This window comes from Branchiostoma floridae, chromosome 11 (genome assembly GCF_000003815.2).
Source record: "Branchiostoma floridae strain S238N-H82 chromosome 11, Bfl_VNyyK, whole genome shotgun sequence".
NCBI classification, from domain to species: domain Eukaryota; kingdom Metazoa; phylum Chordata; class Leptocardii; order Amphioxiformes; family Branchiostomatidae; genus Branchiostoma; species Branchiostoma floridae.
Window position 1 is genome coordinate 19,564,386 of NC_049989.1, and position 14,967 is coordinate 19,579,352.

A 14,967-nucleotide genomic window follows, 5' to 3' on the forward strand; every position below is an offset into this window, starting at 1 on the left:
TCCTTGACCTCACGGTTTCCCATTAAATTTGGCAGTAAACCTTGCCACATGTCAACTTTTGAATAAAGCAACGTTATATATTATATAGTAGAATCCCTAATTTTCAAAAAAGCTCCTTGCTAATAGTACCACGGACGTTGTTTAGTAGTATAGCGTCCTTGCTAATACGTGTACCGTAGGAACGGAGGAAAATGCTCGTCAAGACCCAAGGTGGCAAGGTGCCTCCGGAACTCGTAACGAAATGACTTTGGGTTCAAATTTTAGTTTAAAAAAAGAGTGTCGAATAACTTGAAAATATTTTTAAAGTTACGATCAGACATGTTCCGCATTATCATTTCCGCCTTCGATGTTCTTAAGTTTTCGTTAATTAAATGGGGACTTTGGCGTTGTTGGCGAGTTTATTTCGCATATATTTGTAAACCATGTTCTCAACTGAGCAGAGGTTAGGCGTCAGGCTTTCTTTTTCACTGGCGGAAAAATAGGAGTCAACTAAGCTTCATCAAGCTCGCTAAGTCCAGTTGTTTGTTAACTTTTGGACGTCTTCCTGGTAGTCTGCGTTTTCTCTCTGCCTCACCCGCTGTCCCCCAAACGAAGCCTACCCTACATCTGCTTAGAAAATTACGCTAAGTTGACCTTCGACCTATCCGAGGCAGTCGCCAAGATGGCTGCGCCCATGGCAAAACGCGCGCTTGTGATGAAATTTTCTATCGGCTGCCTGAAACAAAACAATTTACCCAACTTTTTAAGCATAAGGGGTGAGTATAGCATACGTCTATCATCACAGCTATGTGTGATTATTAGATATTGTCGTGAAATGCGCTAACGTTAGAGATCGAGCTTCATTTGGGACATTTTGGGGAGGGGGGCATGGCGCACATGACGACGAAATATTCTGTCTGTTCTAGGGCTGGGTACCGGTACAGAAAATTCAGGTCCAGGTCCGGTTCAGGTCCAAGGGATCAGGTCCAGGTCCGGACCTGAACCTGGACCTGATGCAGTATGACTCATTACAATGGTCCATTTCACTACAAATAGATCTGTTTGGTGGAGTATTAGACTTACACTGGCGTTTTAAAATCCTTCAACACTAACTGCACCTGTACGATAGGCTGTAAAACTTGGTAGAAATTACTATAAACTCTACTGTACTTCACTCTTGTTGTTTTCTTCCACCTACAAGCGCCAAAACGTGTGAATGCCTGATAAAATAATATTTTAATTTTCTAATCGGTCCAACATCCGGTTCACCTAATTTTTTCAGGTCCGGTTTTTCTGGACCGGTCCAATAAGAAAAACCGGTTTTGTACCGGTACGCTGTACCGATACCCAGCCCTAGTCTGTTCCCATTTCAGGAAGTAGTAAAAGAAAGGCATTGAATAAAGTTGTGAAATATTGTATAAAATATACAGTATATTCAAGACAAATTTTCAGGTTCAAAACCTAGCCGGTAGTAAATACACACCCACAGCCAGACAGAACTACTAGTATGTTGTCTGCTCTGGTCCAAACTATCACGGCTTTTGTAGAAACAAAAGGTGAGAAATATCTGCTAACTCTATTGTCCTATTGTAAATATGCTTCTGATTGAAGTAAAAACAATCCAGACACAGCATGCTGTACCCAAGGAGGTTAAAAATCTTTTTTTTTTAACTCCTTGCTGTACCTAAAGTTGTCAGCACAGATTTGTGCTGGCAAAAATATTTTTAAGTTAAAAAACATGACAGTTCACAGTTTTTCAGGGATAAACCTCCTTGGTTGTAGGTAATATTCTTAGAGAATATATGGAGTTCTTATAAGGAATATCTGAAATTATAGAAACAGTGGAATAAGTAAATGGCAACTTTTTTGCCAGTAAATAAGTAATGGTAGTGAGTCCTTTTGTAATGGTGACATTTGTTATGTTTTTTTTTTTCAGCTCTGTGCCAAACGAGACCAGAGAGAAAATCTCTAGTCCCAGCATTATTCTTGAACTTGAAGAGTGGTCTTCATAGTGACGGCAGCTCCAACAATGGACAATGTGAGAATATAGTTACCTCCAAGAAAAATGGAGGTATTGTTTTTGGTGTGTCTGGGTGTTTATGTTTCTTTGGATTCTCTGACTGAAATGTGATTACTTTCAGAAAAATACAGTTATAAGAAATACAAATAACTGGCTTCCACTGTATATTTTGTTTGTGGGTGGGTGGGTGTTGGGAGCACAAAAGTCAAAGTCAATTTTGGACCCCCTGCCCCTGGTATTTGACTTTGGTACTGCAGCAGAACTTTCAGTTCTTGTATCTTTTGTCTATAACAAAATACCTCATGTTTGCTTATGGTTAAACAAACAAACAAAAAATATTGGTTGCCATTAATTATCGGTGTAATCTTTGAATACTAGTACTATGTACAGTATCTTTAGAAAGCGTTTTCTTCTCATTCCTGGTGCACCAGATGCCACAGATGCCGTGAAAGCCTTCTCTGTCCCGGGGCAGCCTGCGGCCGCCCGTGTGGTGACGGTAGCCATCGTAGGAGCACCCAACTCTGGGAAGTCTACCCTCACCAACAGACTCATGGGAAGAAGGGTAGGCTCCACTGTCTGGGTTTAAAATATCTTATAAAATCTTTATTCAACATACCAATATTAAACTTGCTGAGTCTGAATTATGTTAGTATTTAGTAACTATTTACATGAAAACTTACGATACACTTAAGTTAAGTTCAAAGGTTGTTAGGTTGACACACTGATCGTAAGAAATGCAGATTAAATCTTCTAACTTGAAAATTTCTTAGTTCTCCCATGTTTTGTTGTCTTCCCCTTTCAGGTACAAAACATTGATTGGCTTATCAGAGGATCTGCTCCCCAGTGTAAGGGCGGCTAGTGTTCAATTTCTTGTTATTTTAAGAAAAGCCTTGAAGCATGCCTGCTAAAAGCCTGTGGTATCTCCTCCCCATCAGGTGTGCCCTGTGTCCAGTAAGGTCCACACCACCCGCAGGAAAACTCTGGCTGTTCTGACTGAGGGCGACACGCAAGTGGTACGTACCCCGCTGATAAGGCTAGGGTTTTAGGCTAGAAAATGCAATATGATCTAACCATGTGCTCATCTGTATACTGTAAATCCATTTAAGTTTGCGGGGAGTTAATTTCGCGGTAGCGGGATAAAGGACTTTTTGCGGTGGTTTTAAGTTCACGGTAGCACCATGCACTGTAGTCTTTTACTGCCATGGAAAAATGTTCGTGGTGGTTTTAAGTTCTCGTTGAAGCGGCCACCGTAAAAACCGCGAGCATTCAACCACTGCGAAAGTTTCTGCATTTACTGTATATGACTAGGATTTAGTTTTAAAACCCTTAAACTGCCAAACCCAGATATATTCGGCACACATATACATGTCCTGTGTGCCGCACCCGGATATATCCAGGATAGCGTATTACCCCGAAGAAGCAACTTTGCGCAGGCGTATCGCAGGAACCCCGGAAGTTAGGGACTTCGGCCTTGTTCGGGGGCTTCTTTTTAGAGGTCAGCAGCCAACCCTGGCACTGATAGTATTTTATAGTGCTGAAACTCTGGCAGTTTAAGGGTTAAGAATTTGAGTTTCTTTTTTTTCCATATCGACTTTTGATTGCTTTCTGTGTCTCAACTGTTTGCATGACATTGTGTAAATTGCAACATATTTGTCCATTTTGCCATTCAGGTGTTCTTGGACACTCCAGGGTTCACAAACACAAGTAAAGCAGGAAGGTGGGTGCTCCTGTTTTCATCAGCTCTGTCTCCCTGATAATAACGTATGTTTCTACTTGCATTCTACTCATTCTTAGACTGGGTACCACCCAGAAAGTACTTCACTCCGGTGTTAATTATACATCATATACAGTTGCTTCTCACTCTGATATCTATCATACACTACAGTCACTTGAACTCACTTCTATTCTGTTCTGTCTGGGAACCTTGACATGTGTTATGTGCGGAATCGTCCAAATTGTGGACGAGGGTGCTGATTGGTCCCTACAAATGAGTAATGTATTCCAAATGCGAGACCAGATTGCTCATGTACTGTACTGTTATCGATAATGTTTTGTTGTTGTTTTGTATGTAGCCTCTTAGTACTATTGTCTGTATAGCTATTAGTTGTTATTAGTTGCCATACATTGTACCTTGTGCGATTGTTGAGCAAATAAAATTCATTCATTCATTCATTCATTCATGAGCGAATTAAGGAATGGATTAAAGCGCTCAGTCGAATAGGCATGCCAACACCCGAAGAGCCCTCCGTCCGCTTGCGGGAGGGCTTGTTGTCGTCAAACAAGCGCTCTTGAACCCATTCCTTAATTCGCTCATTAACTGATGTTAGCACCAATCGTTTTGAATGTACAGTTCCCCAGACGGATAGCAGAAGTGAACATAGGAGCGAACTACTAGTACTATCCAGATGTTACCCCTGCTAAGCTATTTTCCTATGCAGAAACAAATCTGCTTGGTTCGTACTTTGCTTAATCATGCAATGCTTTTCTTCAGGCACCACTTAGAAAACACCATGGTGAAAGACCCCAAAGCCAGCATGTTGGAAGCAGACTTAAGTAAGTTTTATTTTGCCTCTGTCTTTGTACAATTCTACTGTATGGAACCAAAGTACGTTTTCTGCTTGTGAACAATGACAATGATATAAGTATTACTCAATCAACTTGACACAACTATACACAAACTTGCCCTTCTCCTGTTATTAAGTATTGCACCATCACTGAATGATTCTTCAGACTCCAGGTTTTTGTTGCAAGGTAATTCACTTGTGATTACCACTGGTGTTATGTTGGAAACACAGCACAGTAGCAGCACAGCATACATCATTTGATTAGTGTGCTTTGTTACTTTTCATAACTATTTCTAATTTGAACAATTCAACATTTTTTTAAAATCATTTTAACTAACTTGGCAAGTCATAAACAACTTATCAGGCTGGAATTTAAATGTGCATTTTTTGTTGTAATCAGAAGATTTTCATTGTTGTTCTAGTCGCAGTGATGGTGGACCCTACAGAAAGGCAGTCTCAGAAGAAACTGAAGTGGGATCTCCGTAAAGCACTGTACACCTTACCTAAACCCATTCCTGCTGTACTCATCCTCAATAAGGTATTTCTATGCTATATCTATCATCTAATTATGTTGCCAACCAATCAAATGCCTTGAATACTGTTACAATACCTGTGATTGGTCAAAGCATTTTCAGAGGTTAAACCAATGAAAGTGACTGTTGTACTGATAATGTTATCTACTAGTACATGTATGTAACTTAAGAAATAGACTCCTCTATTGACTGTTGCACTGGAATTCATTATTTTGTATGAATTTTCTATTCCAGACAGACTTGATGAGGCACAAAACCAAGCTGCTGGAAATCGCGGCAAAGTTAACTACAGGGGTTGTTGGAGGGGAACCCATTCAGATTACGGAGGCCAAAAAGAGACTAATACCTGAACTGAGTCCTTTGGAAGCTGCATTGATCAAAGCACAAAAGAAAAAAGTCCTCAGTGAAAAGAAAGAAGAATGTGTCCAAACTGATACAGAAGAAAGACTAAGAGTAAGAAATACAGTAGACTCTGAAGCTAGAGAGCCAAAAGAGAAAACTATCGATGCTGTCACTTCTTCTGAAGATACTATCGACAAGCCGACACAATCGCAAGAGAGCGACTTGTCAGCAAAGACACATGGAGTAGACAAATGTGAACAGTTACAAAGCACAGTAGAAGCACACATACGAGACTCAATGACTGATGCCAGTGTGGTAGAAGAAAGAGACATCCACAAGAGAGACTCAAAGACTACAGACTCAGAGATGATGTATGATAAGGGTTATGTTGCGGAAGATGGTTTGGATGGTGCGACTAAAGAAGAGATGAAGATGGCACTTGGTTATGATGTGGACGCCTGGGACAGGATTGTGGAGGAAAGAGACAAGACTGTGAAGAGGTAGGTAAAGTCACTTCCCTGCTGTGTCACCGATCGTGTGCCCACACAACTTTCGTCACTTCACACTAGTGAAAATGCCATTCACCTGGACTCCAGGAAGAATAGTGATGTATCAGTCACTAATGGAGATCCTAATTACCACCAAACAAAACATGCAAAATAAAGATTATTATACATTATATATATTATGTACAGACAGAAGAGCAAAGACCCTGAGAAGACAGCCCTGCACCAGGAGATTTCCAGACAGTGTGGCTGGCCAGGGTTCCAGTTGGAGTTCCACTAATGTTGTTCTGGAAGTGATATGGTCCTGACATTTTGTTTTTGATGTTATTTTGTACAGACAGAAGAGTAAAGACCCTGAGAAGACAGCCCTGCACCAGGAGATTTCCAGACAGTGTGGCTGGCCTGGCTTTCAGGAGGTCTTCATGATGTCTGCAAAGGAAGGTCAAGGTGTCGACAATTTCAAGGTCAGAATGTCTTAAGAAGTTGACCTATAGAATCTGACTTCTTGTTAATGTTCAGTTTTGATTGCTGCTGGTATCATAGAGTCCCTGTTCTTTTGGCAACTGTACAGTGCATACACATAACCTAGCAAGTAGTACATGTACTAGTAGTAGTACTCACGTACAAGTTATCATAGTTCAGCCCTGTATCAAATACGTCAATGAATTTCCATTTGCACAACCTGACATTTTTGTGAAATGATATTCAATTTTTTTAAATCAAGTATTTTGTTTTCCCTCCCCAGGACTACCTCCTCTCCATGGCTAAGCCAGGAGACTGGCAGTACTCTCCTGACTTCCTGACGGACCAGAGTGAACATGAGATCGCCTACCATGCCATCAGGGAGAAACTGTTGGAGTATCTACCACAGGAGGTGCCTTACAACATACAACAGGTGACAGATACACTTCACTCAAAGAATAGATTCTCTCCCTCTCTCTCTCTCTGTCCTATACACATCTTCAAGTCCACTACGTAGGACTAATGTTGTTCGTTAGAGAAAATGATGTAGTTTATTGGAGTACCAAATATCCTTTAAACCCAGGGCTCGAAACATCACCTGCATAGTGAAGGTAAAATTGGATCTGTGCAGGTATTTCTGGTGTCTACCTGCACGTAACCTGCACTGGTCCATGTACTGGGTTTTATACATAAATGTTCTGTAATGTACTAGGTGTATGTGGATCGCTATTAGCTGCATTGACTGTTACCACATATAAAGTATTAAAAAAAAATAGCAAAGGTTCCTGAACAATTTTAGTATGATCCATACTTCCTAAATTCAGAGTGCTGCAGGTAGAATTTGTCTGGTGCAGGTAATTTTCAATGTAACCTGCACCAGTGCAGGTATGCAGAAAAAAGTATTTCGAGCCCTGAAACCAGGAAGTTTGTAATTTGCTTTTTGTGTGTCAGATACCTTTTTCAGCACCAAGGACAGATACATGGCAACAAGCCAAAAAAATCGTTGCCTGGCTAAAATCGCGCTGCTAGGGACCGACCCTACTGTTGCTGCCACCTCGGGCAGGGGATCATTATCCCAGCCAGTGAGAGATTGTGTAAACATAGTCTAGAAAAAAGGCAGTGTTTTTGCCTTTTAGGTTGTACTGAATGTACTCTGATAGAGGTAGTAGTATCTATGTTTCCCCAGTATGTGTAATATTTGTTTGTGGAGAGTATGTATATCTAGTATTTATTTGACTATAGTTTTACAAATGAAAGCAAATCTACCTGACAACTTCTAGGTTTAAAGGATATTTCCAACTCGAGTAAACTCCACTAAACTACATCATTTTCTTCAACAAACAACATCTGTCCCACGTAGTGGGCCTGAAGATGGGTAAATTGTCATTATCAATGGATGCAGCATCCCCTGTTTTACCAAAGGCTGTTGAGTTGACTCTGTTTGACAGGATATTTTGTGACCTACATTGTTAACGCTGGTTCACCTTAATCCGAGGGTGACCTATATCTGTTTGTTTGTAAGAAAAAAGCATATTTAGGGATATGAAGTTGACAGACAGTGGTTTCAAATTAGAACATTTTGGAAATATTGCAAATTTGAAACCATCGTCAGCCGACTTAATACTTCTAAATGTTATGTTTTTAAAGACAACGGATAAAGGTCACCCCGCGGATAAAGGTGAACTAGCGTTATATGTGTTGACTCTCTGATGTATTTGTACAGGAGGTTGAGATGTGGCAGGAGGGGGAGGGGGGCGACCTCCAGATTGTCATTCAGCTCATCGTCAGCAAGTCTACACAAGTGGTAAGTGTTGTGTCTTGATATCTAGTTGTAGTTATTGTTTTACCTTTGCCAAGAAAGGTATGTTTTTTGTAGCGTTAATGAAGGTTAGACATTCAGGTAATAAGATAAACCAAAAAGCAGTTACTCAAGCAACTCACCCTACAGGCACACTACTGGAAATTGGCGCAGTTCTTAGGACAGGACATAAAACCATGGTCCACTGTTCCTTGTGCTTCTCGATAAGAGCTTGGGGAATCTTCCCCGTACAATAAACCTATAAATACTGCACATGACCAGCATATCTATAAGAAGTGAGCTAAGTTGAATTAAGATATCCATCACTTTTACATTGGCTGAGATTTTATTACTATATAGTATTCTGTTAAAAGAACTTTGTGATCCTGTTATTTCCTAACCTGATGAAATGATGCATGGAATATTAAAGTCCCTTTGTGTCCCCGGCAGCCTATGCTGATTGGTCCAAAAGGAGCCACCATCAAGAAGATCGCCAAGGAGGCAGCTCAAGAAATGGAGGACACCTTCTTCACTGATGTCTTCCTCAAGCTGGGAGTGAAGTACGCTGGGCTGCAAAAGTAACCATCATCTATTCAGGTGGTTTTCCCAATGCCTTAGATTTTATTATGGTTCAACTGTACTGTGGCTGCAGTACCAATACAGACTGATAGGTGGCGTCAGTGAGTAGGCCAGTTAGTCAGCTTGCCACCTAGCTGGGCAGTAGTCTCTACCATACTCTGGCCTGGCTCAATAGTAACAGGAGGCTTTGGACAAATTAATAGGAATAACAGCCTAGTAGGAGTTAACTAACCTAGGAGTGAACTGACCGGCAGGTAGACATGATAGCTGGATAGACTGCAAAAGACTGACTGAGATCCCATGGCAAATTATTTGTCCCTATCTGGACAAATTCTTCTCTTTTCTCATCCAGCTGACAGGTCTGCTTGGAGACTAGCTGGACAGCATCATTTAGAATCAATACATCATATCCTTTACCACCACAAACTCTTACGTTTGGCAGCTGATATGTTGTTGGTATGAAATTTACAGTTGTGAAAGTATATTGGCGAGGTAAGAGAAAAAGAGGTGGCTCAATGCTAGAACCACTGTTCCCAAAAAACCCTCTGCAAAGACATATGCAGAATGTATACATTATAGCATAGACACTGGTTGTTGAGTAAATGCTTCAATATGTATTGAGGATATGGTATCTGTTGTTCAGTCCATGGTGGTATGATTTTCTCATGAATATGTTGAAAATAAATGAGATATAGCTGCCAGTAAATTGATAATGCTTCATCATTGCATTGCAAAAATATTTCTCTAACTAAGAATGTTATATAACATCTTTAAGAATATATATATATATATAATTAAAAATATTGCTCTAGTATGATTCTTTTTTGTGTGTGACAAAGTGAGGAAACAGGAGTGCATGTTTGTTGCTTCTCTGACAGGCACTGTACTGTAGCCGCAGTACTGATACAGCCTGATAGGTGGTGCTAGTGAGTATGGCATCCACCTTGGATTTCTTCAAAACTTTGTCAGCTTCTAGTATGCAATCGGAGAGCCTTTTCGTAGCACTAAGATCTTTGCTGCTTGCTTCATGGAACTAAATAAACTACCAGTCATCAAGTTGAAACAAACATTCTGCTCCACTCCACAATAGACTCATTTCCTTTTTTTTTTCACTCTTAATTTGCATTGTGTTGGTTTGATTTTTGTGGTGACCTATCCACTATAAATTCCTGACTGTCTATGGTTACAGTTGTAAAGGAGTGTTTCAATCGTAAAGCACAGCAAAAGCCCTACTATCATGAAATGAAGTCCCTGTGAAAATAAATGATTTTACAGTACCCATTTCTTAAGGCCAAGGATAGTATGACCCTGCAGAAGGCCAGACACGTGTCTAACATGTTTGCATCAGACAATGCTGACAGTGTGCTCTCTTGCGTCAGTGTACTGATGACGTTACACAGCTTGGGGCTATAGTCCTGCATTCTGGATCAAATCAGTAGCATATGGTTTTATTTCTACATTGTACTATGCTCATTTGAGCCCATAACACTGAAGAAGCCACACGGCAAAACATGTTTGTTGTGTACTGGTTTGAATTAAGTTCCTGTACGGGGAACATGCTCCAGCGTCTTTTCTGAAGACGTTGCTTACTCGTAAGTGTGAACGGTTGGCTTGAGGTTGTCTTTTCCCACGTACTCCATGGTTTTATTTCTAATCACTTTCCATCATAAGGTATTTCAAATCTTTTCCCACAGTATTGCTTGTCATGACAAAAAAATCAGATGTGGCATAAAATATACATTTTGCATTTTCAATAAAAAAGTTTGTCTGATGGATACCATTTTCTTTTGTATTACTTCTTGCTTGTTTAGTAGTCTTCTATTCATTATTTTGGCTTTTTTCTTGCTCTAAAATGTACTATATTGTGAGTACTGTTCACAGCTGTTTAAAGATAGGAATTTTGCAAGCACGGTTAGATAGACAAGTTGTGTAATGAAATGAATAATCGGACTGTACTCTGTGACCTGTGTGCCTCCGCTTGTATCACAGGGAGAGTTGTCTGTACAACCCTGAGGGCCTTTGGATTGTTTTGTGTCCAACAGCCTAGTGAGTATTCTAACAAGCCTCGATGATCTCTGTCATTGGGGTCAAGGAAAGGACTGAACAGCTCTGAGTAAAATTTACAGAGATTTGCATTTAATCCATTCTTTATTCTTTTGAGAGGATATCGGTAGTAATACTAGTATGTGTAGTTTTTTTTCTGAATCAGCATCATCTTCTAGAAAAGAGTACTGTACCAATGTTACAATACTGGGGAGTAAAACAGAAAATGAGCTGGATTTGCTTGGAGAATACTTCTGTTATGTTCCTTGACACAGCTGTACATATCAGAGAGTGTTGTCTTCAAGGTGATTTGTGTGTCCTATAATATGATTGATGAGATGACCCTAAGGGCTCATCGCAGCCGTCAGCAGGTTAGTTACAGTACTGGGTACTGACAATAGGAAGATTCTCTCTTAAGTTTCTGTTGGTTTACCTCAGGTAAATATCTTTGCACGTTTTTGACGCAAAGAGAAAAAGGGGATGACCAAACCTGACACTCAAGAAAGTTCTGGAGGAGGAGGTCGGTTTTAAAGGACTACAACCTGCTAGCCGCCATGCTAGATAGAGATGCATGGTTAGACATTGTTAATGGCAACTCATATGAGGATGAAGTTCCGATGAACTGAACTGAACATGCATGATAACTTATACTTGGGCAAGATGGCACCTGTAATAGTATGCAAGTTTTCCAATGGAAGTTCACTGCTTTGAGAAATATTCTTCTGCATGTACACAGCAGTATACACCAGGGAGTGTTGTCTTCATGGATTTGTGTATCTTGAGATGATTGATGAGATGTTTAAGTTGACCCTAAGGGCTGGTTTCAGGTTAGTTACGGTACTGGGTACTGATAATAGAAAGATTCTCCCCTTCTGTTGGGTTACTTCAGGTAAATGCCATTGTTGAAGGTGAGGTCAGTTATCTTGTCATACACATACTTATGTTGTAGTATCCTTCTCACACCCGGGCAAGATATCACCTGTATCGAATGCAGTTTTGAAAGGAACTGTAAGGACAACTATTCTTCTTCATGTACTAGGAAATTGTGTTTTTAAAAAGATGTTCAGAATATATTGTGTACTTGTGTCTGGGCAAGCTTAAAGGCAATTTGCCTGAAAAGGAGTGGATGTGCTATACCGGTAGTCACCCTGTGTGCTTGGCCAAAATGCGAGCTGTCACAAAGCCGCATTGCAGGCTACTTTATAAAGCATCATGCTTCACTTTGATTAAGCCGATGACTGGTTTACCTTTTATATTTAAGTCCCTACAAACTTAAGATAGTTAACATTACAACTTGTCACATGAGAGTGCCTCGTGCACTGACCTTGTGTTGTTGGTAGTATGAATGTGAACTGAGTCAACTGACCACGGACCAGAGACATGAATGACCAATCAGCACCAAGGACAGGGACACAGTTGTTGGTTGCTTTTCTTTTATAATCATTTATATCAAAGATGGTAATACCTATACTGACACAAAGAAGAGGTGGAGTCAAAAGTCACCATTTTACTCCATATTTATTGCACCATAGTTGTTGCAAAGTTTGCAGTTTCACTATTTGCCCACAAGTTTGAATTTGTGTGCTTACATTGAAGAAATCATGATCACTGTGATCACTGGCACCACTTGCAGTTCTAAGCAAACATTGCACCATTTTTGCTGAGTATACATTTCACTATGGTCAAAAAGCAAAACTGTCTATATATAAGGGAAGGGTGCGTGAGGGGAGGGTGCATGGGGGAGTGTGATTGGGGAGAGGGTGCATTAGGCGAGAGTGAGAAAGGGGAGGCAGTGTTAGGGCAGTTGCCTTTGAGGGGAGGGCACGTGAGGGTAGAAGCGTGAGGTGAGAGCACGTGATGGGGAGTTTTTGTGAGAGCACGTGATGGGGAGGGTTCGTGAGAGCACGTGATAGGGAGGTTTCGTGAGAGCACGTGAAAGGGGTTTTGTGAGAGCACGTGAGGGGAGGGTTCGTGAGAGCACGTGATGGGGAGGGTTCGTGAGAGTGTGAGGGGGGGGGGGTTGTGAGAGCACGTGATGGGGAGGTTTCATGAGAGCACGTGATGGGGAGGGTTCGTGAGAGCACGTGATGGGGGGGTTTCGTGAGAGCACGTGATGGGGAGGGTTCGTGAGACCACGTGATGGGGAGGTTTTGTGAGAGCACGTGATGGGGGGGTTTCGTGAGAGCACGTGAGGGGAGGGTTCGTGAGAGCACGTGAGGGGAGGGTTCGTGAGAGCACGTGATGGGAGGTTTTGTGAGAGCACGTGAGGGGAGGGTTCGTGAGAGCACGTGAGGGGAGGGTTCGTGAGAGCATGTGAGGGGGAGGGTTCGTGAGAGCACGTGATTGGGAGGGTTCGTGAGAGCACGTGATGGGGAGGTTTCGTGAGAGCACGTGATGGGGAGGGTTCGTGAGAGCACGTGATGGGGGGGTTTCGTGAGAGCACGTAAGGGGAGGGTTCGTGAGAGCACGTGAGGGGGGGTTTCGTGAGAGCACGTGAGGGGGGTTTCGTGAGAGCACGTGATGGAAAGGGTTCGTGAGAGCACGTGATGGGGAGGGTTCGTGAGAGCACGTGATGGGGAGGTTTCGTGAGAGCACGTGGTGGGAGGGTTCGTGAGAGCACGTGAGGGGAGGGTTCGTGAGAGCATGGATGGGGAGGTTTCGTGAGAGCACGTGATGGAAAGGGTTTGTGAGAGCATGTGAGGGGGGGTTCATGAGAGCACGTGAGGGGGGGTTTCGTGAGAGCACGTGAGGGAAGGGTGCCTGTGAGAGGATTGTGCATGAGGGGATGGTGCATTATGGGAGAGTGCATCATGGGATGGTGCATTAGGGAGGGTGCGCTACGGGAGGGTTTGAGAAGGGGTGCGTGAGGGGGTGCGTGAGGGGATGGTGCATTATGCATATATAGGGGAGGTTGCATGAGGGGAGGGTGCATTATGCATATATAGGGGAGGTTGTGTGAGGGGATGGTGCATTATGCATATATAGGGGAGGTTGCATGAGGGGAGGGTGCATTATGCATATATGGGATGGTGCATTAGGGAGGGTGCGCTAGGGGAGGGTTTGTGAGGGGGTGCGTGAGGGGATGGTGCATTATGCATATATAGGGAGGGTGCGTGAGGAGAGAGCATGTGAGGGGAAAGTGCATGAGGTGAGGGAAACATGCAAACTATTAGATATAATCTCCCTTTAATAAGATACCCATAATCCGAACAACTTAAGTCTTACTGAAATCAAGGCAGAAACTATTCTTTATACATGTAAATAGATTGCTTAGTCTGTAGTTTCACTGCACTTTAACCAATGATACACCGATTTAATTTGCTTTTTTTTTCACTACAAAACAAGCATTTATCATCTTGAGCATTGTATCGAGGTCTTAAAAAGTCATTTAAAGAAAATCATTACTGGCAAACAGTTTGTCTTGTCTACAATGTCTAATTAAAAATATAAACTTAATGATGGTACTCTCAGAAACATTTTGCGTTGTTAAGTTGTTTCTGAATATGAAGTGAGTCTTGCTTTGGCCTGAAACAAAAATACAGATTATTGATAAGTTGTACAGAAGACTTGTCACCTTAAAGTTTCCAACTATATTACGTACTAGTATTAAGAATAACTGAGAACTACTAAATGCTGCATTAAATTTGGTAATGCTTGTTTACCTTTATCTGCGGGGTAACCTATATCTGTTGCTTTTAAAAACGGGGTATCTAGGCACATCAAGCCGATGGGTGGTAGTTTTAAACTGCAATGTACTGAAACTATTGCAATTTGAAACCAACGTCTGTCGACGTGATATCCCCAAATAGCGTTTTTGGTTACCCAATGGATAAAGGTGAACTAGCATTACATCTCTTTAAATCACTTTAAATTCAAACTTGTGTTTTTTCTCATGTGACAATCAACAAATGAGACAAGTATAAACAAGAACAAACTCCAATGTACTGCTCCCCAGGTTGCAAACTGTACTCCTCGACCAACCAACTCCTCTGGTGTGTTTTCTGTCTATTTGGCCAATTTCTACTATTTTTCCAGCAACCTGGGGAGCCTGATAGAGGCTATGTCTATTGTTTTGTCCTGTAAAGAACTGATGGAGATAAAGCGTACTAAGTATCACGCGAAAATAGAATTGAAGATTGCT

At 41.6% G+C, this 14,967-nt stretch overlaps 2 protein-coding genes across 4 annotated transcripts; one reads left to right on the plus strand and one right to left on the minus strand.

Annotated features, from left to right (window-relative positions):
- Positions 1–569: 569 nt before the first annotated feature.
- LOC118426384 (GTPase Era, mitochondrial-like) lies at positions 570–10,916 on the plus strand. 2 transcript variants are annotated; one of them, XM_035835740.1, is made up of 12 exons: positions 570–755; positions 1,916–2,050; positions 2,431–2,561; positions 2,935–3,012; positions 3,670–3,716; positions 4,491–4,552; positions 4,986–5,101; positions 5,331–5,938; positions 6,282–6,408; positions 6,690–6,839; positions 8,130–8,210; positions 8,655–10,916. In XM_035835740.1, exons 1-12 carry the CDS (start codon positions 662–664, stop codon positions 8,784–8,786), a joined length of 1,761 nt encoding a protein of 586 aa, XP_035691633.1. In that variant the 5' UTR covers positions 570–661; the 3' UTR covers positions 8,787–10,916. The 2 variants fall into 2 exon arrangements, with proteins under 2 accessions (XP_035691633.1, XP_035691634.1); XM_035835741.1 differs by having other exon boundaries at positions 1,916–2,017.
- A 1,409-nt stretch (positions 10,917–12,325) lies between these two features.
- On the minus strand, positions 12,326–13,975 carry LOC118426658 (putative uncharacterized protein ENSP00000383309). Of its 2 annotated transcripts, none has more exons than XM_035836174.1 (2): positions 13,847–13,975; positions 12,326–13,635 (listed from the first exon to the last, which is right to left on the minus strand). In XM_035836174.1, the coding sequence occupies exons 1-2, from the start codon at positions 13,952–13,954 to the stop codon at positions 12,622–12,624; spliced, it is 1,122 nt and encodes a 373-aa protein (XP_035692067.1). In that variant the 5' UTR covers positions 13,955–13,975; the 3' UTR covers positions 12,326–12,621. The 2 variants fall into 2 exon arrangements, with proteins under 2 accessions (XP_035692067.1, XP_035692068.1); XM_035836175.1 differs by having other exon boundaries at positions 12,326–12,819; positions 12,871–13,975.
- Between the last annotated feature and the right edge of the window lie 992 nt (positions 13,976–14,967).